Source organism: Bacillus rossius, chromosome 1 (genome assembly GCF_032445375.1).
Source record: "Bacillus rossius redtenbacheri isolate Brsri chromosome 1, Brsri_v3, whole genome shotgun sequence".
In the NCBI taxonomy this organism is placed as follows: domain Eukaryota; kingdom Metazoa; phylum Arthropoda; class Insecta; order Phasmatodea; family Bacillidae; genus Bacillus; species Bacillus rossius.
Window position 1 is genome coordinate 326,721,549 of NC_086330.1, and position 25,956 is coordinate 326,747,504.

The following is a 25,956-nucleotide window of genomic DNA, read 5'->3' on the forward strand; positions in this document are numbered from 1 at the left end:
AGCCTGAAGTATATCTGCACTAGTTGGACGGCACCTACTGTTGAAACGACACAAGTAGTGTACGTATCGCACACACCATCTCAAGCGAGATCCAAACAACTTTATTACACGAGGCAAATTAAAAAAAAAATTACTCTAGTGTACGAATAAAAATAATTCACCTACCGGGAAACCTACTTTTTTTTTCACTATCCCAAAGTCAGACGCACAAATAATTCGCCTTCGTGAATCTTCATATTTTATTTGACTGCTGAAAACGCAAGCATTATGATAGGCTTGGATGTGTTACATAAATTAAATTCGTGCAAAAATTAATTCTGAATTTTTTTTTGGAAGGGGTAGATTTTCGTACATCTAAGTGTACTTAGGTATATTTATAAGTTGAGCTTGGCTAGGTCAGCAATATTTAAAATACTCTAGAATAGTGAAAATTTATGGGATTCCGGAATATAGTGTTTTTTTTTTTTTTAATTCTGACAGTGAAGTTGCAGGTGGACTTCGGATTTGTTCGGGACTGATCGGGGGTCAATGAAAGAAAGGTCTGCTTTCACAGTCGATTCTAAGAAATAAAGAACAGGTGTGCACTGTAAAGTTTTTTTGCCACGTATTATATACGCAAAAATAAAACTCAATGCGTTTTTAATGGAGTAGAAAATACTTTATTATTTTTCTTGCATACATATATATTTATCGTTTAATCACTTGCAAGTAATAGACTACTTATCGAAATTGTTATGTAGGCTACAAAACAGCAGCGAAAAGTAATTTATTTATAAATAGTTATTGATACACAGTATAAAAAATTGCACACACATTATTAAGTTACATAAGCCAATCATATGTGTTAAAAATTTTTTTTTACAATCACGTCACAAGAATAAAAATTGAAAAAAAAACGCTCGCAAATACAAACTACTAATTCGATGCTTAAGAGTGCCTCGAAAATGAATATCTCCAGAGGGAGGAATAATACAATATTAATTAAAGTTAAAAAACTTCAAACTATTAAAGTTTTATTTATAAAATAAATAATTCATATTTATAAGTTTAGGATACAAACAATTCATTTTTATGTCAAATATTCCCTGAAGCACTCAAATATAGCACTGAACATGGTTTAAAATATAAAAAAAACCCTTTATTTGTTAAAATATATAGAGATAAATAATGTCATTGTCAACTACACGCGCATTTCTGAATTTTCCTACCTAAAATATTTTTAAAAAATTCTTTTTCCTCGAAATAAAATCTTTCGAATTCTTAAGAGTTGATGGTATGTATTCGAAGTTTCGTTTCACCTAACCCTGAAATTTTTTTTTCTCATATGGTCCTAATAAATGAAAAAAATGGTAAATTTGTTCAAAAAATAATTTAAGTAACACTATTTACTCCAAGTTTGAAGCACCGAACAGAAATAAAGTAAAAAACAATTAAAAATTAAATTAAATATAAAACATTGTTTTTAAAAACAAACTTCTATTAAAATGTACTTATAAGTAAAATAGCGTTGGTTAAAATACATTATGACAGTAAAATTCCGAGAACTCTGTAACTTTTCGGGTGAAATGAAAGCTTCCCAACTGCCGAGTTCACGTTTTACAAATGTTACAAATTTTAGACATATTAAGTGCGTAATAAACTGTGTTCGAAGCCAGGACTCCATGTAGTTTTCCAATTAAAATTTTATAAAGAATTTTGTAATAATTTTTTAAATTATTTAAATTTTTGGATAATAATGACTAAATTTAAAGATGGCGGCCATAATTAAAATGGCGGAATCCGTTTGTACAAAAGTATTATTATAATTTAATAAGGTATTTTTTTAAAAATTAAAAAAAAATAAAATCATTTTTTGATAATAATAATAATAATAATAATAATAATAATAATAATAATAATAACGGACTTTCCATTTGGTGCCCAAAATTTAAAATGGCAGAATCTGTGTATGAAATAAATTTACTGTCATCAAAACTGAACAAGTATGTGTAATTTCAGCCGTCTATTTCAAGCGGAAGTTGTTTTAAAGAAACTTGCAAGATTTGATCTAAACAAACAAAAAAAAAACATGTGACGTTAAATGAAAGCTTGTAATAACACTATTGCTTTATGTGTCCCATTTGCATCTACACGATGTAACTGATATCTTCACTGCTCTTAAAAATGTCGTGCTGACTAATCACGTTTACTGAAATGCCTGATTATATATATAAAAAAAAAAGCGTTAGCTTGGTGCCACTTTTTTCACAAAAGAAATAAGATTTATAAATTATTTCACACATATTAAAATGATGATTACAGACATAAAAAATTGCTATATTTCTGGTGCCATTATAAACTCCACACACCTGTATAGAAATAAGTCTGTTTCTATTATCCATTGACTGCTGCCTCATTTGAACTTCCGGCCAGATTGTATCGGATTGAGTCATTTGAATTATGTAACGCTTTTCTTGCTTTCTGGTCCTTCCAAGCGTATCCGCACTTCATGTGGTCCAATGGGAAAACAGTTCAAGTTTAGAACGGTACGAATTCAAGTATCTCTACTAATAATAATGCGAAATTTCCAGGTGTTTACTTATCTGTTAATATAAATAAATGTACACACTTTTTACTTTAGACTGAAACTAATATTACAACTGAGGTTAAATATTTTCGGAATTTATGAGTTATATCAAATTAATAATTTTCAGGCCTACATATCACTGGATTAAATTTATCGGGATGAGAAATTAATCACTATAATTTAACCACATCACACTGGAACGTGTTTCATGAAAACAGCAAACACATAGGCACAAGGTAGTTTCTGCACTAGTTTCCAAACACTACTTTTTGAGTAATATGGCCAATGTCCCGGTCTTGCTTTAAATTATTTATATTAATTTAAATAATTTTCAAACAAGCAATGAGCGAATGATTTTTTTTCCAAAGTGTTGCATAAACTGAATAATCTGCAATTAAAACATTATCTAAAAATTATTTGAGTAAAAGTTATTATTTTTTTAATAATTATAAATTGATCTATTTAAAACTACATTTGGCTTTAAATGTGCAGTTAATGTGAAAGACACTTATCCCATGATTTGACGCTAAATAGATTATCAACTGTTCATAATGCATGCTTAAAACTTTCATATTAACTGCACATGTAACATAATAACACCACTGAGCAAATGACTGCTTCCACCAACAAGATTATTATATCCATTAGAAAAATATAAGCCACTTAAATACAGACCAGCTCAAGTCAACCTTGACTGTTAGTTTATTTATAATTGCATGTTACGCTACTTCTTTTTTCAATCAGAGACGTAAACGAGTCTGCTGTTTTATTTCATACCACAAACTAAAGTTAAAACAGTAATACTGCTGCAAGTAAGAATAATTTAACTAAAAATAAATACCTTTAATCTCAAATTATAGTTGTCCTTTCTAAAAGGATTGTTTCTTTTCTGACAATAGACTCACATTTCTAGCTTATTAAATGAATTTTCACTACGCAGCGTTTTAATTCATAAGTAATAACTTCAATTTTGTTTCAGTTCTTTATCTCTTAAACTAGGTACCCCATATTTTAGTTTTTTTTGTTATAAATTGTTAAACCAATTTATTAATTATTTATATACTGACGACTGGTCAATCAAGTAATATCTGTTATGAATTTATATTTTATCATATTTAATAAACGTTATTTGCGAGCTATAAAATATCACTCAAATACGCAGGGCTGTCAATTGCGAAAAAATATATAATGGAAGAGAATAACAAAGTTTCAGGACTATCACTTGAATAATAAAAATGGCGAGAAAAAATAGTTTTTAGATTTGCTCTTTGAGACAGTCACAACCGAGAATATGTTATTAGAGTAAGTCCAAATAACAATATTCAATTTAAAATGCAAAAACATAGTCCAAAACTAATTTTAGTAACGCCACTCATAGAAGTTTCTTATTTGTAGAAGAATACTCAATAAATAAGCCATACATTTAAGGGTCCATGGAGTGAGTGTCTGTTCTTAAGTAGAAGTAACTTTGGTAAGGAAAATCAATTGAGCTGTGTGAAGACCACTGCTAAAAGATTTTGTTAATATCTCGATAGTAAATCGCTAGGAAAAAATAGTAAAAATACCCCCATGAAAAGAGTATGCGTATGCATTTGCAATAATGTTAACATCATATCAGCAATAAATTATCGTTAAACGTAATGGGAAAAGGGGCTGTTCTCATTTTACCTTCAATTCTCAACATGGAAAATATTGCTGTTATGAACCCACTGATTTACTTTTAACTTCCATGAATCAAACAAAAGAGAAGTAATTACAAAAATTTAAAAAAGTTAAAAGTATGAAATAACGAGTATAAATAAAATTCTATACCATTAGAAGAACATAAAATATGTGCGTGATCCAGATGTTTAAAAATAGAAGTACATGACGTAAAAAAATTGTTAGTTACGAAAACTTGACTGACTTTTTAAAAATTGCACGAAGCTTGGATCTGGAATAAAATTTTCTAAAACCGAATTGATCCGCAATTTTATACAGAATGTTTCCAAAACACATCGATACTGACAAGTGATTACTCACGAGAAAGTAAAACTTAACATATTTACAACATTTTCCTAAGGTATTATTAAAAGAGTTATGCACTATAAAAATTAAATTTAAAATATTTTTTTTCTAAGTTAAATATCGAAGACAAATGGCAGGTAGTTAACAAATTGGTATTTTTTTATAACAGCTATCTTAAACCTGTGAAAACATGACCGACAGAAAAATTCTCCTTCGCAGTAAAATGGGGGTGGCATAGTGCTATAAAAACACTGAAATAAAAGTTAGACATACCCATGATCACTTTACATAGAAATAGTTGTATGTTTTCGTCTGCTTTTTTTAAGCAATCACCTGTTAGGAGTTTTAGGATATTTTTAACACCTATCAATGACACATCAGTATGAATTGAGGACATCGGTGTACACAAGACTTAAGCTGACTTGAGTAGTTAGTCCACCAACAGTTGTATATTCTGAAACCCACATTTGTTTATACTTTCTCTTAAATAAAATGGTTTTCGTCTAACATTCACAGGTGAACATAGTGAAGCTAGAGTAACTGTCAGGATGTTAACAGAGATGCAAGGATATCAAAGATTTTTTTTTTGTTAGCGAAGTAGACTTTGACCACTTTGAGCTTCAGGTCGATGATTGGACTGCATTACCTAGACACGTCATTGATGGCCTTGAGACAGTTAAAAACAAGGTAAAAAGTGTTTACCCAATAACAGGTAACCTGCCAAAGGTTTTTACCTTGTTATTGATTAACAAGCTTGCTAAATAGGCTTGATTAAATATAAGTTTAATTTTTAAAAAACAAATTGTTAACTAAGGTCGTTAGGACACCCAGGTTCTCAACTGCTTTCAAAGTTAGTGTCCGAGGCTTAAAATTTGGGCCCACGTGGCTTGCGTGATCTGTGTTGTCATAATAGATATGCAACATACGTTATTATTCGAAGAGACACGGGAATGCATACTATTATACACTTGACCTGCCTCCTCATTGGATCATTTGAAATTTGTGTTCACGCCACGAAGGTCAACAAATAAATAAAAAAAATTACAAAATTCAAATGACCCAAACATATGCAATCCGGCTGGAGGGTTCAAAAGTGGCAGCAGCTAATACGGACATCAGATATCGAATTATTCTCAAAATAACTAGAGACATACTAAATTTGCGCATTTTTTTTTCGACACGAGGCAAGAATTTAAGCACTTGTATATAAATCAGTAAATGTCATTTTTCGTTCGTAGCAGTCACATCCAACCTTCTTTCCAAAAAAGGATTTTGCTGGATAGTATGAAATTTAATTATTTGAATATGGACATAATTTATTTACGATCTTTCCAGACTATCCATGAATAGTGCCATTATTATTTCGCGAGCTAACTGGGCAACAAAAGAGACTTAAAGCATATATGCATGTTTTACGTTTGTGATAAGACTACAGTGCTCTTGACATACCCTTGACGAAACCGAGCCAGTTTTAAACTAGGAGATGGATGGTTACACAATTACTTGTAACCCACCAAAGGATCTCGTTATCGACGAATGGACATCCTTAGAATGATTGTTTGTATACATGCAATTTGATTCCAGCATGGAGTGAAATGATAGTGGCTCTACCCATGGGTCATGGGTAGGGGAAAGCATTTTTCGCGAAAAGATTTGAACACCCATTAGACTGCAACACGATATGCCTGCGCCATCAGTTTCTTCCTTTCAATTGGCGACCTTCTGCAAGAGAAGCCATTGCCTTATTTGACCAAGCCAGTCAGGATGCGTTTGCTTCCGCACTGAGTTAATGTGGTTGGTGTTCTGACAGTAACTATGAATCTGAAATGAGTTCTCCCAATCACGAAAAACATACTATGTTACAGTATTTTTACTCTCAGCTAATCTCGAAATCTTTTCGCGAAAAAGACATGCACCTAATCATGGGCAGAGACCAGTGGCGTAGCGAGGGTGGGGCGGAGGGGGCGGCCCGCCCCGGGCGGCAGCCCGCGGGGGCGGGTCGTCGGTGAAGCGGGTTGTGACCTGATCTATGATTCATTCATTACATGTGTCAGACACACTATAATGTTCCATTTTTATCTAAAATTTTGCGCACCAACTATTTTTTAATATTTATTTAAAAGAAAAACTGCGAAATCACTGACAGAGCTCTTTATAACGTTTGTTTGTTTACATACGAATGGCAACATCGCATCACGCCGAGCCGCCCGGCGCGCGCGAGCCGAGTTGAGCGGCACTCCTTATTATGTTAATTACTCATACAAAATCTTTTGTTTCACGCGTCGGCCCGTGTCAATGCCTCTCTTTCGCACTCATTGAATTTAGTACTACGCATTGTACTGTAAAGTTTGACATTATCAAAGGTAGCAGCTGTAGCACACATGCTACAGTACTGATCTTTGTTTGTTTTAGTGCATCGTGAAGTACCGTTACGCAATCACGCTTTACTCGTATGTTTGTTTCGCGAGAGTTTCGGATACGGAACGAAAGTCATTTTGATTGTGTTTCGATCTTTTAAATACTGTTGAATCTTCTAAAACTAAACATTTAGAACTTTACCCAATCTTTGAACTAGTTTTTGAAAATGAAAAGGAGTCAAAGAAAGCGGTGCGGAATTCCGCAAAAAAAAAAAAAAGGCTAAGAAAGAATCAAATGCGAAGAAGTCTCAAGGTGCATTACTGAAATATTTTAGTTCCAGTTCTGGTTCGAAAGCCACGTTAACGTCTTCGGTGGCATCCTGCAGCAGCGGAAGTGATTCCAGTGTAAGTAGGTATATGATTCCTCCATCTAGAATCATGCATGGCCTAGAATTACTCCAGTTATTTATTATTATTATTTATTTATTGTTTACAAAAGTTACAATATTTCTTACATTAGTCTCGCAAAACCTATTCACCTAGGTTTGTCTGCGAGTACGGAGTCACACTCGTTCATTAAATCTTATTTTATAATACACTTAAAATTTCTCTAATAGCTGTTTGAACATTGATTATTGTTTAAAAAGTATGGAGTATATTAACATAAATTACATTGAGTTAAGGTACATCTTTTTAAGTTTACGACTGAATTTTGTCCTGCTACTTGAATTTAAAACTTCAATAGGGGATGTTTGTAAATCTAGTAGTAGTCTAGGATTTTTTTTTTTTGTTTTTGGATAACTTGATTATTTATGGTACCTGTCACAAAGAAAACATAATTTTTCATTTAGCTCAAAAATGGCGTCAACGATTTTTCTCAAATTTCTCGTCATTTTATCTTTTAATAACATCTATAACATGGCTTACTCAGTCAGTTTTTACCGGGAAACTCTAAAAAAGGTAGCTGCCATACAAAATCAATTTTGTTTGTAAATTTTCCTATAAGCCCGGCAAACCGCGCCGTCACCAAAACCACTTTTGTTTTGTGATAGATAAAATACTTATTTGAAATTCTAACGTGTCCTCCGGCCAATATTCATGGGAATACATAACTTATTTTACAGGTACAAGAAGAAGACGTACCTGCCGTCACAGTTGGAAGTAGTTCTGGTCCCACCACAGAACAGGGTCAAGACGAAGTCGACTCATCAAAAGTACCTCAAGCATCTAGTCATAAGCCTGCATAAAAAGTGAATGTTGACAAAGAAGACATAATTGAAATCGTGCCTTCTGCTCCTGCCGAAATCAAAGATGTGTTGTTTTTGCCTGTTCTGAATCAGAGGAAGATATAAGTGGTAAAGGACCACTGGAGCTCCTCCAGTTCATTCAAAAACTGAATCTCGGAATTTCGGTTCCAAATATAGTCATCTTGATTCGTATATAAGTATTTGACTTTGGCGATTAGTGTTGCAAGTTGTGAGAGAAGTTTTTCGAAGTTGAAGCTAATCAAAAATTACCTCAGATCTACTATGAGCTCCGCTAGACTATCAAACTTGGCTATATTGTCGATTGAACAAGAATTGGCTGCTAATACTGATTTTGACAAAGTTATTTCTGACTTCGCTGTTCATAAGGCCCGTAGAATCCGCTTGTAAAACCGCTCATCCTATTTTAACTTCAATAAAAGGTACCTCATTGCATGTGAAATTTAATTTTAATTAAGCACCTATAGAATGGGGGCGGCAAAATTGGTCTCCCGCCCCAGGCGCCGAGATGGCACGCTACGCCACTGGCAGAGACATGCAAAATAAATTTTTTTTGGAAACCAGGATGAACTCCACTCACTTGTACACAAACCAGTTGACGTAAATTATCCATTGGCTGCTGCCATAGTTTACCTTCCGGCCAGGTAACACGCGATAGGATCGTTCGGATTTTGTGACGCTCTTATTGGTAGGGACCGGAAAAATACGCGGATTCATTTCGCGTTATGCTAGAATCCAAACAACTGTACCTTCATGTTGCTTCTGTGATTGGCTTACAGTTTGTCTGAAGGACTTTGAGCCAATGGAAAAACCTTCAAACCAAAAAAATTATCGAATCGCAAGCGTCCCAGTGGACAGATGTCATGAGTCGATAGCCAATGAGCAGGTGGCATTTGCCTGAGTGTGTAGTAGGGGGTTGTGGAGTCTATCCTAGAGGTCACTGAAAGCGCGAATTTTTCCAGTCTCTAATTGTTGGTATAGGGACACCTGTATTACGCGAATACATTTCGTGTCAAGGTATTTCACAAAATACTGTAGCTTTTCTCCTGTGGTTATTGGCTGAGATCGGTGAGAGGTAACGTCCCACTCTTGACGGGGCCAATGAGAATGTGGTAACCGTACTGCTGCACCCTCACAATTTGCCATGACTAGAGACCTGCAAAATTCGCGGATTCATTCGGTGATTTGCTAGAATTCAAACACATATACCTCTTAGATCATTTTGCTATTGGTTTACTGTTCATCTAGACGAATCTCAACCAGTTATAAACCCTCAACCAAAGAAGGATCGAATCACAGACAAACCAGCTGAGACGACTTACAAGTCGGCAGCCAATGAACTTGCGTTATTTGCCCGGGTGTACAGGTGTGAGTGCAGTCTATCCTGAAGGCCATCGAAACCGCGAATTTTGCAGGTCTCTGGCCATGACTCTTAGAAAAAGCTAGAGTGTTTTGTGAAATACCTTGATATGAAATTAAATCGCGAAATACAGGTGTCCCTAATTATTGGTTTTTGAGGTCGTTCACGGCGAGGCGTGGTCCAACGAGGCCACAGTCAAAGTCTCTAACGGCATGCATGCACGCCTGCCCGACTCCAGACAACAGCGCGGATCTAGTACTCGTCGTCTTGGCGGGGCGCCGCGGCGTCTCGGGCGCCGGCGCCGCGCGGGGAGCGAGGGGCGGGGTCAGGGGAGGGGCGGCGCGCCCCCTCCCCGCAGCCGTGGCCCCGTCACATCTCCAGGATCACGTCCTGCTCGATGATGGACTCTTCGCGCCCGGCAGGCTCGTCCGCTTCCTCGAACCTGACACGTAAAACAAATTATTGTTAATTCATCACGAAAACTTGACTGACTTTTTTTAAAAAAAAATTGCATGTAGCTTGGATATGGAATAATTTTTTTTTTTTTTTTTTTTAAAAAAACCGAATTGATCCTCAATGTTTATACAGAATGTTTAAAAAAAACATTTCAATGCTGATAAGTAGGGGCATGTGTTTTTCGCGAAAAAAAAAACTTATCGCCTTACAGACTGCAAAAAGTTTGTACCCGCACCAGCGGTTTCTTCCTTGTGATCGGCGGCCGTCTGCGAGAGAAGTCGTTGCCATATTTGACCGGGCCACTCGAGACGCGTTTGCTTGCGCACTGAATCACTGTGATTGGTTATGAAACGATCGACATAAATCGGAGAGAAACTACCCAATCACGAAACACAGTTGGTGCTACAGTGTTTTAATTTTCAAATGGTCTCGGAATCTTTTCGCGAAATACGCATGCCCCTACTAATGAGTGATTCCTCACGAGAAAGTGAAACTATATATATATTTACATTATTTCCCTAAGGTATTATTAAAATTAAATTTAAAAACAATATTTTTTTTTTTAGTTAAATATCGAAGACCGCTGGCGCGTCGCCACCATCAGCCGCGACGAACACTTGAAGGAATCCTGGTCACGTGGGTAGAGGTGGCGCTGCGGGCGAGACTCTGGACTTGCTTTCCAGAGAGGACTCGGGTTTGGAGTTCCGACTCCAGGCGAATGCTGGCATGGTTATTTACTAAAGGCTGACAGATGCGTCTACCTATGCACTTTTTCTGTGTCAACTCCTTGGTCAACTTGTGGTCAACAAGATATCACATTAAAAAGAAAACTACACTTTGATACACAAAATAAAATACAAGAAAAAAATTATATAACTATCCACAAAAATATCAACTAAGAAATACAAAAGCTACACTGATAATACATATAGAATACTAGGTAAAATACATAACTAGCGAAGGAATACTGAGTCCCGTCAAATGTAAAAACTGAATTGAAATGTCACATCTATAATAATAATAATAATAATAATGCAATACACACACCATGCCAAAAATCTAATATGAACAGTAAACCATTAATAACAATGTAATACAATGAAGGACTAGTACTAAACATGGAATACAACGCCAAGCAAATAATAAAATTGGAACACGAAAGAAACAGCAATAATACACCAAATATATCAATTGTCTTCAAACACGAAACCAATAATAAAGATGGAATAAAACATCACGACAAATTAAAAAATGGGTTACAGACACCCACCTATAGTAAACAACTTAATAAAGATACCACACTTATAAATAACAAGGGATTACAAATTCTTAACCACTATTAATCGAATAAAAACACGACGCAATAATGATGAAGCACAAATACCAAACAATAAAATGCCCCTCCAATAATAACAGTGCTTACACCAACTCAAAATTATTAACTATGTTGCGCATTGGCAGGACAGCACAGACGAACACATTCAAACTTAAATATCAGACAACACAAGAATTCCATGTAAGGAATTTAGTCATAGGAAACCTACTGTGTGTTGTCGATGTTGGGTTGTCTATAATAAATGTGTATCTCTATCATTGTGTCCGTTTATTTACTTCGTTCTCCAGGTTTTCTGTCTGCCAACATTTACTAATGTTGTTGAAATTTTTTCATCGTTGTTAGCCTACTGTGTTCGTCCGTGCTGTTATTATTTTTTGATGACTAAATTCCTTCCATGGAATTCTCTTGTGCTCTCTGATATTTACGTTTGAATGTGGTCGTCTGGGCTGTCTTCATTGTGTTTTCCTTAATACCTTATTAGGTACATCGTTGGGTTTATCTATTTGACATAGATTATTTTAGGCTTGTTAACTGTGGATTATGTTTTAATTTTAAGTTCATAATTTAATTTTTTGAAATTCTTTCATGACAAACAGTGTACAACTGCAATGGCGGATGTCCAAGAAATTGTATTTAAAAAAATTAAAAAAATTCAATTGTATTTATATAATTGAGGTTATGTTCTCGTATGTATAATTTATTTGTATTGTAACTATAAATCATTACATTATTATTTAATATACAGTCAATATTAATAAAGTAGAATGAACATTCATCATATTTATTGATTTTCATTTTTAATTAAAATTTATCTCGGCTATCTTACTAAATAAAATAATTAATTTTTTACTCATATTTATATCAATATTAAATACTAAGTATTTAGTTAATTAATTATGGTTACAGTAAATTTTAAAATAGTGCAGTGTCTTAAATCATAAAGAAATATACTTCTTACGCGCGTACACAAGTACACACAATTGTTTAACTATATAGTATTTCTAAAAATAAATATATTTTAAAATAAAAGTATAAGTATTTTAAATAATAAAACCTTCAGGGGAAATTATTCATGTTTGTTAACAAATTATTTAAATTAAATTTTTTTAACTAAAAAAAATATTTTGCTTGAAAATTTTGGAAAGTTTGTTTAAAAATTGTAAATGATAGGCGTGAAAATAAAATTTGTAAAACCTCTTTTAATGTTCTACTATTTTTTCCCTCCATATTTTATAGAACTATAATATATAGACTTTTATAAATAAAAAACAACTCTTAACAATTATCGTCACTCCCAAAGACAAGGTGAAGAATGCAATACATTTACCTCGTAGACTGTCAGATTCCCAGAATTTGAGGCATGCTGAGAGAATTGTGGCTCTCGAAACTGGAGCGAATATCGTCCTTGTGCCAGACTTCTACGTGACCGAGCCTTGGCCCTGCTACAACGGGACGGTTCTAACTACTGCTACTGGGCTGCTGTCGGCGCCACATGCTAGTACCACCGTATATGATGTGGGCCCTTGAACGACGCGACGTGCAGATGTTTCTGTCTTCGCAGTGTTTAAGTTGTAAGACTTTTCTAACAAAAAAAAATATTTGAACATTCTTTACGTTTTCAATTTTTAGATTCCACTAGTTATAGAGAAGAATAAAACAAAACAATTTATTTTCCCGTGTTATAAACAGACTACGTTCATTCGTTTGTAGTAAATATTTATTGCGTTCATGAAATTTATTATTTTTGTTTATTTACGTACTACGTTTTAAACTTGCAGAATTAAGAGAAAATAGGTCTTGCCATTTTGGATTTTTCCATCTTTTTAGCTATAATTATACAATTTTAGGACTGTAAAGGCATAAATTAAATCTCCAGACCTTCTATACCTTGATGCAACCACACGTTACTGACAGTTCTAGTCTGTAAGCGCCGCGAGGAAATAATTTATTATTTCATGCGGGCAGCTACAAATATCATAATAATCGCTCTAATTCAAAAGTGTTGTTGACTTGAACGAGTAGCCAAAGCTAAGAACTATGCCATATAAAATAAAAATAAAATTATAGAATGTAAGCTTTATTGCTAGCGGTATCGAAATATTTGAAATTGCAAGATGGCGACGCCTAATCCCCCTCAACCATCAAGCAAACAAGACTTTGCGCCTGCGCGTAACCAGTTCAATTCTGACTGGCGCGCGTGTCAAAAAAGGCGCCAAGCCACGCCCTCCTCGCCGGCCGGCCAGTGACCGTCATGATAACAGCTGGCAATCTCTCGGCGGGGCCTCTACCTGTCGTAGCTGTCTTCCCTGTTGTCCAGCAAGGGCTCCTTGCTGTGGTACTTGGGTCTGAACGAGTGGACCAAGTAGAGGAACGCCAGCGTCACCAGCATCGCGCCTGCGGGCACAAAGAAAAAAGCACAGCCTGCTTCACACACGTCACATTTTCAAAGCTTCAGCCAGTTCCTGCTTCCATTTTATTTTCTCACAGGCTCCTTCACAAACGCTATGTTGCAAATGTAATGTTTATGCTATTCATGTGGTCTAAAGGGCTTTCTTGAAAATATTTCACAAAAACCATTTGTCAAAGGTGGTGTATGGGGAACGCATCAGTAGGCAAAAAATGACTAGACCGAAACTCATTTAACCAAATGACACTAGACCAAATACAAGGACAAAAACTTGACAATTAATTTTGCTGGAAAATTGTATTAACTCAGACAACAGGTACTAGGCCGGAAGGCACTAGACAGAAATACACTACACCGAAAGGCACTAGACCGAAAGGCACTAGACCGAAAGGCACTAGACCGAAAGGCACTAGACCGAAATACAGTTGAAAAAATGTCAAATGGTAGAAAGGCACTTGACCGAAAGGTAATAGACCGAAAGGCACATGATAGAAATGCACTTGGCATAAAGGCACTTGACCGAAAGGCACTAGACCGAAAGGCACTAGATATAAAGGCACTTGACCGAAAGGCACCAGACTGAAAGTAACTTGACAGAAAGGCACTTGACCGAAAGGCACTAGACCGAAAAGGACTTGACAGAAAGGCACTTGACAGAAAGGCACTAGACAGAAAGGCACTAGACCAAAAGGCACTTGACAGAAAGGCACTTGGCAGAAAGGCACTAGACAGAAAGGCACTAGATCAAACGGCACTTGACAGGAAGGCACTAGACCGAAGGGCCCTAGACAGAAAGGCACTTGACAGAAAGGCACTTGGCAGAAAGGTACTGACCGAAAGACACTAGACCGAAAGGCAATTGACAGAAAGGCACTAGACTGAAAGGCACTTGGCAAAAATCACTTGACCGAAAAACACTAGACCGAAAGGCACTAGACCGAAATGCAGTTGACAAAAAGACAATTGGTAGAAAGGCACTTGAGCGAAAGGGACTAGACCGAAAGGCACTTGGCAGAAATGCACTTGGCATAAAGGCACTTGACCGAAAGGCACTAGACCGAAAGGCACTAAACCAAAAGGCACTAGATTCAGAGGAACTTGACCGAAAGGCACTAACCAAAAGGCACTAGATTCAAAGGAACTTGACAGAAAGGCACTTGACCGAAAGTCACTAGACCGAAAAGCATTTGACAGAATGGCACTTGACAGAAAGGCTCAAGGCACTGAACAGAAAGGCACTTGGCAGAAAGGCACTAGACTGAAAGGCACTTGGCAAAAATCACTTGACCGAAAACACTAGACCGAAAGTCACTAGACCGAAATGCAGTTGACAAAAAGACAATTGGTTGAAAGGCACTTGAGCGAAAGGCCCTAGACAGAAAGGCACTTGACAGAAAGGCACTTGGCAGAAAGGTACTGACCGAAAGACACTAGACCGAAAGGCAATTGACAGAAAGGCACTTGGCAGAAAGGCACTAGACTGAAAGGCACTTAGCAAAAATCACTGGACCGAAAAACACTAGACCGAAAGGCACTAGACCGAAATGCAGTTGACAAAAAGACAATTGGTAGAAAGGCACTTGAGCGAAAGGCCCTAGACAGAAAGGCACTTGACAGAAAGGCACTTGGCAGAAAGGTACTGACCGAAAGACACTAGACCGAAAGGCAATTGACAGAAAGGCACTTGGCAGAAAGGCACTAGACTGAAAGGCACTTGGCAAAAATCACTAGACCGAAAGGCACTTGACCGAAAGGCATTAGACCGAAAGTATTTTAGTAGAAAGGCACTAACCGAAAAGAACTAGACTGAAAGTTTTTTTTTTAATTTCGGTCAATTGAATTTCGGTAGAGTGCCTTCTATCCTTAATGCACCTGGCATAAAAAATATTTTTTAATAGTGTGTGCTACAAAACACAAAATAAATATTATCAAAGGCAAAACGGTTTTTGAGTGGCCACTTGCTGAAGAGGTGATATGTGCAGGGGAGCCCACCAGGGCGGTATTATATTAATACGATTTATTAGGCATATTATCTAACATTCTAAGAGAATCCTAAAGGAAAAAAAATAATAATTGGGTTATTTTATTTTTCCTTAGAATAGTTTAAGGCATTTACACTTTGCATAAAAAATTGCAAAACGGACATTGACCCGAGGAGGTCTGCAGGGCGTACACATTGTAAAACATGTTTAAATTTAGTGCCTAGTTCGTAAGTTGTTTCACCTTTTCTTCCCTCTAATGTGCTGACTGACAGCGGAGTTATTGGTCATTGTAGTCAATCACCACCAGGGGCGCTTGCGTTCCTGTTCACAAATTCCAGCCCTGGGTAAAAATATGATAGCTGACCTCGTGTCCAAGTGCCCTATCCGGTCATAGTCGAATCTTTTTTACTCTGTCCAACTCTTCATCCAGACCATACTCTGTCTCCTGTATTCTCCTACACTTAACGCATGCCCATTGCACCTTGAATGGCTGTACCCAGGGTTTTCCATGTGTACATGCAGGTTTTACTTGGGCCTAACTTAGCATTCTTTTTATTAGTTGGCCAACCCCGCACAAAGCCCGCGTGCCAATTTTATCCCACATGTCATGCACCCCGCTGGCTGATATAAGTGATTATACAAAAGTTTTTGAGTGCAGTGCATCTTGAAATAAAGTGCACAGAAAGAGAGCGAGTGAGAGTTATGGGAACTGAATGACACGGCTGGCGATAATGTTGATCGGCGGCAAGACTTTCAGAAGGAGACTATTACCCTGATTTTAGTGGTTGCAATACCTAAATATAAATACCAGAAGTCACGATAACTCAGATAATGTCCGCTAAAGCCTGTAATCCTTATATGTCTTTTAAATATTATCTTTCTCGGTAAAATTAGTAGTTAATAATTTTTTTTGTAGCTAAAAAAATAATTGTAGACACATGTTGTTTGGTAAAAATTTAAAATTAAAAAAAAATAATGGCCACGCAATACATCTGCATTGGTGTATCATTTGTACCTCATTTGATATATCTGGATGTAAAAATAATAAATAAATAAAATCAAAATTTATGATAAAGTAAAAAACAAATATCTACAGGATTTACTCAACGTTAACCCCTATTAAGTATTTCAACTCCAGACATAAATTTTGTTGTTAAAAATGAGACAGTCATTAGTTCATCTAACCATGTGTACAAGTCAATAATGAATTACTTATAACTGCATTATATTTGTTTGGTAAAAATACGGAATATTTTCAAAATAAAGTAAAAAAATTATTTGATTTTTTTGTAAAGATAGCCGAACAAATAATTTTGTCTGGTTCTTCAAAAGAAATCAATAACAGATTTTTAAATCATATTTTCTTGTTAACTAATTTTATCATTTTTTGGTTTAAATAAAAAAAATTGGAAATTATTAAAATCATTATTTTATTTTTATTTTTTAATGGCTATTAGGTATAAATTGTATGTACCATTATTAAATATGTTTAAACAAACCGAGATATGCTGCTAATCTTACAACCAATATATAACATAAAAATTAAAAATTAAAATAAATTAAAGAAAGATAGATTTTATTCAGTAATAAGGATCTAGGCATATTAGTTTAAGTATACCATTCCACACCTACAAACATTCTGTTCTAGACTGGGTAAGAATTTCTTTTTCGGTAAATTCAGCTAACAATCGGTCTTTAGAGGAATGGAAAGGTCTCATATGGCATAATTGACGAGAATATAAAAACAATAATAAAATTGGAACGACTTGACAGAACTCAATGGGATTTGTTTTGCCAACTATATATTGTCATTACAAATACATGAATATACACAAATAATCAATACTGTGTAAAATTTTAAATAAATAAAAGCAAACATTTTTCCTCATAAAATAAGGGCTTGATTAAAAAAATCTGGAAAGATATTTGGATATAAATTTATTAATATCACATAAGAAAAAACTCTACAATAACCAATTCTTAGGATGAAATGTATTTCAATGATTTTATTTTACAACTGCATAATAGAATATTTTAATAAGTTAAAATTAGTTTAAAATTTTAACTTATTTTCATTCTAGGATTTGGTTACTATAAAGGTTTTTCTTACGCGATTTTAATAATTAGATAGCCAACGATTTTTCAGAATTTCTTTGGTTTCAAGACCTTGTTTTATTAAAAACGTTTTTTTATTTAAAAAATACACTGTATTGACTATTTCTGTTCATTCAAGTTTCCATGATGAAAATATTTAGCCAACAAAACAAATGCCATCGAATTCTGCCAATTCTTTCAGATTCTATTATAGTTTTTATATTCTCGTCATTCAAGCATGATGTGACCTTTCAACCCTCTTAAACAGCTGAATATTATGACGTAATGACCAAAAAAAAACACAGACTGGATAGTCATTTTTTTAAAAAATATTTGTACTGTTTAAATTATAACAAAAATATTCAGCTGTCAAAGTGTGAAAGTTCGCTGAAGCACCGGTCGGAAGTATGCTCACTTTACCTTGAACAGGCGGAAAGAAGCCATTTTGGTTTCAACAATTTTTATAGCCACAAAAAGATTTTCATTCAAATTGTTTTTATCTTTAAAGTATAGTTTATAATTTAATGGAAAGTCTGAAGTTTTTAGTGAAAGGCTACTACATTTAGTTTCCCCTGTGAAGTCATTTAAGTACTGAATAATTTAAAGAAATGACAAACCTCTAATTCTGTCAATACACACTATGTCATGGCCTTTTAAAAACTCTTAATATGTGCTATATGTATTATCGAAAACAAATTTTCAATATCAATAGACAAAATTTTTGTTGCATAAATACTGTCAAAACTAATATAGTGTCTCCGATTCCTGTAGAAGGGGCAGTATCCTAAATTATTCTGATTCTAATATTCTGTGTTTTGCAAATTATTTTAAATAAATTCATCACAAAGATATTTAATAATGTATGAAAGGTTTATCTTACTATGAAAGTATTTATTTAATGGTTTTGAGAATTTTAAAGTCAAGTTTCTATGTCAGTTCCAGCATGTACTGAAAGCATGGATACGTGTGGTGCACAGTTTTTGATCAACCGTTCCTACGTACCCGTTGTTGTAAAACTCTTTATTTTTAGTATATCATTTGTATATAAATAAAAAAATACGTTTTACCAAAAACCCTGAAAAACTCAAGTTTTTATGGTTTTAAGATAACCTAAATTTTTATCGATTTAATGAAAAATATCAAGTTAAAGAGTTTTAAGATAAAGGTTACATATAAACGGTTTATCCAAAACAGCTTTCATAGGCAAAAGCTAGGTCTGAAATAGTAATTTGTATTTATGTTCAAATCCATTAAATAAGGAATTGTTTAGTAAAAAATAATATCAAGATTTAAATATTTTTTTTTCGTTATGAATGTAATTAAAAGCAAGTGAAAACTACCATGAACGACTCTGTCCCCGTAAGCGCAAGCAGCGAACAGTGCTCACCTGCCACCGTAGAGAGCCAGAGGCGGTGCGGGCGAATGAACAGCGCTACGGAGAAGCCCGTGTAGATGATGGTCTTCCTCCACTTGTCCACCCACAGCACCACCTCCCAGCACGCCAGCAGCGGACTGTTCTCGTTCCTGTGCACAGGGAACCAACACACTATAGAAATAACTCACAGAGAAAACATTTTTTTTTTTTTACGTGAAAACGTCTAATAAATCGATGAAAGCCGGCTGTACGCACGAAAAAGTGTCCCGTAACGCACATGGTCCCGTTACGCTGTGTCCCGTAACGCTCTATGTACGCTTGCGCCGCATCTATCTCTCTTCCACTCGATTGGAACAACGATCGATTTGACTTTTTCGAGGCACATTAAACTTGAAACACTCCCATTCGTTTCCTACTTTTCCTATCATGGTCCTATCCTTAACAGAATAACACAGATTGGAAGAAGTTAAATAGCAAAAATATATAAAAGTTTTAGTTAAAATAATCTCTTCGTTAAAGTAAAAAATATATTTGAATCAATGAGTGCAAATAAAAGTAAATTTATCAATTAAATTGTAGATTTCATTTCACTCCTTCTTTTTATCCATACAAAATAGTGATAATTCAATAAAAATGATTCAATTTTATTCATAAAAGTATGCAATCATTTAATCAATGTTTTGTTATGACGTCACGTTGAACTATCATCAGTAAACCGACTTTACAGACAAACAATTTTTTTTTTGTGATTTCACATAAGATTCTTTTGCAAACCAGTTGCCAAGAAATAGTTTGTGACACTACAAGAAAAATACTGCAAAATATTTCACAACACATTTGTTGCTTGCCCCCGAGAGGAGAAACAAGGGATTGAGCTGGAACAAACACAAAAACCAAACTGAGTCGTGAGAGTTGCACATTTTATTTACAGCAAATAAATATTGAACAATTTCGAGCACTGATATGGTATTGTAAACAAGGTCATTCTTTCTTGAACTATTCAAGCTCGCCTACAGCAAGGGGCTGTCAACAAACACATTTCAAAGATTAACAAGTCAAAAAAACTAACCTTAACGTAGCACAAACAAGACGACTGAATAAACATTATTTTCTTACGTGAATTAAAAATGGATAAATGATGAGAAATATCTGCTAAATGAACAATACATAAGCATCAACACAGAACTCACTTGAACTTAAAAAAGAGCAAGGCAAAGCGAGTATTACAATAAGATGAATTTATCGGCGATAAAAAACATAGTAATATAATTTGCTCGTAAACAGATATTTAAAAAAATACAATATTAACTTTGCCTCAAATGTTTATAATACGTGTAATAACGCCTCGAGGGTGAACATGGTTTCAAATGCTAACATCATCAACACCCAACCAGTTCCAAATAAACCCCAAGTGTCTGCGGGTCAAAGCCAGCCGAACACTCGCCTTATAGTTTCTGCAGACCTTCCTGTCACGGGGTGGCTCCGCTAGTTTGTTTCTTCGTAGCAGCACTCCCGCCCCAACAGCGCTCGAGCCGTACTTCGTTAGCGCGTTGCGAGACAGTAACCCCGAGTTTCCCCCACGACAGCTACTCCGCGGTGCGAAGGACAGACCACAGCTCTCTTCATCAACCGCCAGCATGTCCGCCTCTGTCCCACTCAGTCCAGTTCCTTGGAACAAGTATTCTTGTCGTAGACCCATCACATCCGTACACAATAGCTGCTCGAAGTCAGTCTGAAGTCTATTGTAGTGAGAAAAAAATTGTCACAGTCGGTTGCACATATACACTGCCATAGCAAGCCTTCCTCACACCAACCAACACTGGTTGTTTCTCGTCACGCACTCACGCACATAAGCCCACGGCATTGCCCTCATACTCGCCCAGCGAGTAAAATTTGACACGTCGACGGCGAGCAGTTTACGAACTCTGGTGCTGCTGGTACACACCTCGCAGGAGCAAAAACTGCCGAGCGACTTTTCACCAAAAAAAAAAAAAAACTCGCCCGATGCGCTGCGAGTTGACACTTCAATTCGCTGACGCTGTCTGTCGCTGTCCGCAGCACAACACTCCGAAATTACTCGTCGACGACTGGGAAAAGTCCGATTCCAGAGTAAAGTTAAAGTTCCTCTTACCAGTCACAGAGACTAAGTCCAATTGCGACCATCGGTGCGCTGTCCGGCATAGTGAGGTTGGCAGGGCAGGACGACGTTTTTGGTGGCGTGCTTCTCTTACTCCTTCACTCCCTCTCCCTCTTGCTGTGTCCAGGTCGGGTCTACATATATACTCCTCTGGTGCGCTTTACCTTCGTTTCCGAACGAACCAGAAGGCGCGTGTTTCTCCTACCTTCGCGGGGAAGAGAGTATGGGCGGTAAAGACACGTGAAAGGTCTTGTGGTCAACCCCACCACTCCACTGCCTCAAGCTGTGGCGCGCGAAACATGGTGAGAAGCCTTGCCGGGAGGACAGGCCATCCGCAACACGCAAATGTTCGACGGGAGTAAGACCATCCAGGGGCAAACAAAGTCCAGTCCAAAATATCTTCCGATGTGGGCCGCGAATACTAACCACAAGACATTGCTATGGTAGTAAAATTGTTTTTCCTTTGTAGGTAATTTTTGTTAATAACAATGTCACGTTTGAGCTAACATATGAACGTAATTGGTATTTTCTAAGCTCCAAACATTTGTTTTATCATTAAAAAAAATAACGCTAGGAGACTTTGAAGTATGTCTGCTTCAGTTAACTCTCCGACGTATCATGATGAAGTGCAAATTAAGCGAAAGTTTTCTTAATTAACTTTTTAATTCAAACTAAGTATATGATTTACTTCTAAGTGAGTAACCAAGCGCAGTTTCAAAAGAGTTCCACGATTAACAGATGCTCCCCTCAGGGACGAGACTCGCAGGGATCAGACGTCAGGAATGAGCTAGCGTTTGGTCCCCGTTCGCCCGCCCCCGTCCGAACCCAATTACAAACCAATCAGCGCCTCTCCCGAGGGTCCAGTCAACACAGCGGCAGCTGAAAGGACAGTTCGGTGCGACGAAAGTTGGTGATCTGAATCCCGACGGCGGGTTACCTTTCACCTTAACTCCAACCGGAATTCGATTAAGTCACGCACATCGGAAGTTAAAGACGAGTGTGGAATGATATTTGGCGAATCAGTTATAGGACCCTGCTGGTAAGATATATTACAAATCATTTTTGTATGCGAACACATTTTTGTGCGTTTCACAACTTTTTTCAGATGTGTCTCACGCAGTCAGAAATCGGTCAAGATATTCTCTCCTTTCACAAAAAGTTTTTAAACGAAGACGTACAGCACAGTACACATACTATGTAAATAGTACTTTATAATAAATATAAAAAAAACTATTATATTACGCTCATTGTCTGAGCGGGCAGGTACGCCGTGCAATGACTTTGCACTTGTTAAGCTTGTGTTCGATTGTTGGTAAAGTAACCAACACTGATCAATACTCAATATTACAAAGAGAGAGAGTGTAGGTTAATTTATAATAAGTAAAATGGTAAGCTAATGTAATAATTTCAAAAGTTTCACTACTTAAAGCTACATAACTCTCAATGGATAAAGACTATGTTTTATTTTAAAAAATCTTGTGCCAGTAAAGCAAAGTTATATTCATAACAAAGCGGGAATAAAAAGCTACCAAATGGACCCCTTTATTGTGTTACATTGAATAATCATATAATCATGGGAATTTTTTTTCTGGATGACAGTTGCTGAATACGTCATCACTAATGGACCAAATTTCATAAACATTTCTTAAGCATACAAAGAACATATATTAAGATTAAATATTGGGTCATTTTCAGGCCGTTAAGAAGAACGGTTTCTTAGGGGAAAATTATTGTATTTAATTGATTAGCTAACGCATGGTGACAGTAACTATAAGATAAGGTAGTATCTTAATGTATAAATGTTATAAATATTTGATAAATTTTTCGTTTGCATTAGAGCATAATTTTAATTTTATAATAAAAGCGAGAAATATAGTATTTTTCCTTAAATCTTTGGGAAGGATATCTGAGTATAAGTTATTTACATAGCGATATTCATATATAGATATAAATTTATATGAACAGAGTTGAGAGAATCATGACGCTGCGTAAATGCAAATTACATTTGAATGTCTCCCGTGAAATGCGCGTCACTGCAAATACCTAATTTTAATGGTAGTTACCCACAGTTTTGAGAAAAGACTGTACCTCATTTAGTAGAACCAAATTAACGTAAAGATACTTCTTCTAGTTGGCGCAATATTGCAACATCTAAACTGACATATATATCTCAATGACTATACACTATGCCTCAGTAAGCTCTCAACCAATAGATTTAGTGAAGTAAACTCAATTACTTTATATGAAAGATAATTTAATAATTTGTATGTTTATAAACTATGCTCTTGAAAAAAACCGTAATTTACTTTGGACTTGAGCTAGCTGGTGGTCAGTTAATTCATCAAGTTAACGGTGAAAACGGAAATGTAGTCGACGAGATAAAAGAATAATTTATTTTTCTGTACGTATTATTTTATATATTATACAGTACTATTGACATAGTATGTGTGCTGCGCTATACGTCTTCTTATAATGACTTTTTGTAAAAGGAGAGAATATCTTGACAAATTTCTGACTCCGAGAAACAGATTAACAAAAGCGGTAAAACACACAAAAATATGTTCGAATACAGAAATGATTTATAATATATGTTATCAGCAGGATCCAATAACTGATTCGCCAAATATCATTCCAGACTTGTCTTTAAATTTAGATGTACGTGACTTATCGAATTCTGGTTGCGTTAAACGTTTAACGACAAATTTTATCAAGAACGGTGCCACTTGTTTACGCGTGTCTTTAAATAATGTGTAACTGTAATGTCAAATAAATGTTGGACAGGCTTACACACACTGATGGCCGTGACTTTCCAGCTTATTATTGTATCTATTGTATTCAGTAGCTAGGTAGACCAGTTTTTATGATTGTTTGAATTTTGTTTTCTAATTTTTACAAATTATACATTTAAACTTCATGCAAAACTGATTTGGTTTCTTGCTGTAACTTTCTATTTCCCCGAGGTCTAATTATAATGGCAGGTTTTCCTACAAGCAATATTTTACCTGGAGTTATAAAATAAATACAGTTTTGAGATTTTTGTTTTAAATAATAATTTTATTTTTTTAAATGAGATATTCTTACAGTTTAAAGGAAAACCATTAAAAGCTAAATTTTTTTTTTCAAAAGTACACTCTCAAATATCTATGTTTTTCTGTTTCAAGAGACAAAAAGGTGGTTGTGCTGCATCATATGGTAAGACCAACAATTTTTTTATTATTTAGAGCCCACGAGTATAATGAATATATTTTAGAACCATGATGAAGATATTTTATAACCATGTTTCACGATATTTAAATATTTTAATGCTTACGTGAACATATAATTTAATATTTCCGCACAGGATTCAGTCATCTGCCACAAGTTGGGATGTCACTTCATTCCTATCGCAAAACTTTTTTACCCGTTGTTATATAGCCCACACAGACATCACACGAATATAAGTGCACCATACAAAACTTTCATATTTAAATCTACTAATCACTAGACAAATAAACCGTGTAGAGGAAACCGTGTCAAAGATTTTAAATCTGATAGCTCTCTTTTTTATGCATGTTATACGCGCACCCAAATATATATTTTGTTTTCAGCAAAATATTACAGGAACTGCCATATTGTACTATCCTTAACAAATATTTCATAATTGGTGAGCATAATTTGAGTTCTTTGAGTTGAAAGTTTTGAAGCCCAGCCAACAGCAGCACATTTGATAGCGAGTTACAGCTAGGAAGAGAGCCAACGATCAATTTTTTTTTACTTTGAGGATAAATGAATCTATTTTTGAGAATCGAGTATGCCTGTCGCTCTTCACAGCAGTATTTTCTCAATACAGCGTCGTCCTTGGAGGGTGTTGACTACGCCTGCAAATTATGGGATTCCGGGACCCGGCGAGCAGATTGGTCGTGCGAATTGCCGGCACACGGCTATGCAGGGACTGACATTCTCCCTGATGGCCAGTTGCAGTGAGTCCAGGTGTAACATCGAGTAAGCTGGTTCGATCATCATTCGACCAAATTTTCTGTTGCATCGTTGTGTTGTTAGCGCTGAACGAAGGTAATCGGAATTTTGTGAATCAACTCTCGGGTCAATTCATAGCAATGATCGCGGTTCGGCACTGCCCGAGTAGACATGGCCGGGTTTTTTTCACGGACGTTATGCAGGGTAATTTAATCGAAAATAAATATTTAAATATTATAGTATCTTTACAAAATTTGAGATCATATATAATACATGTCTCAAATTTGTTACTTATTCAAGTGTTAAAATCTCTTATGAGGAATACCCATGTTTTAAATGTTTGAAATGCTTGTTATTTTAGTTTAAGTTTATTAAAATTTTATTTTTTCATGATTACTTTACAAAGTAAATAAAAGATTTTTTTTAATCGAGACCAATTCATATTTCTAACTGCTGCGGTTTATATTAACTTTTAAATACCAGTATGTGTTTACTGTCGTTATTAATATTCAAGAGAGGGGGTTGTCTGTAAAGTAGGTTTACGGACGATAATTTAAGTAATAACGTCATAAGAAAACACTGATGAAAAATTGCATATTTTTATGAAATTAATTGAATTATTATCACTGAATTATCATTATTTTGTATAATAAAAAGGAG

The 25,956-nt window shown here is 35.5% G+C and overlaps 1 protein-coding gene across 1 annotated transcript in view; it reads right to left on the reverse strand.

The window, feature by feature from the left end:
• Positions 1-656: 656 nt before the first annotated feature.
• The window catches only part of LOC134528008 (uncharacterized), a 366,719-nt gene continuing 341,419 nt past the window's right edge, over positions 657-25,956 (reverse strand). The window contains exons 4-6 of the mRNA XM_063361167.1: positions 19,218-19,354; positions 13,636-13,741; positions 657-9,997 (exon numbers count right to left, since the gene is read on the reverse strand). Of these exons, the coding sequence (XP_063217237.1) occupies positions 9,925-9,997; positions 13,636-13,741; positions 19,218-19,354 (316 nt within the window). The 3' untranslated portion in view covers positions 657-9,924. The remainder of the gene's footprint in view (positions 9,998-13,635; positions 13,742-19,217; positions 19,355-25,956) is intronic.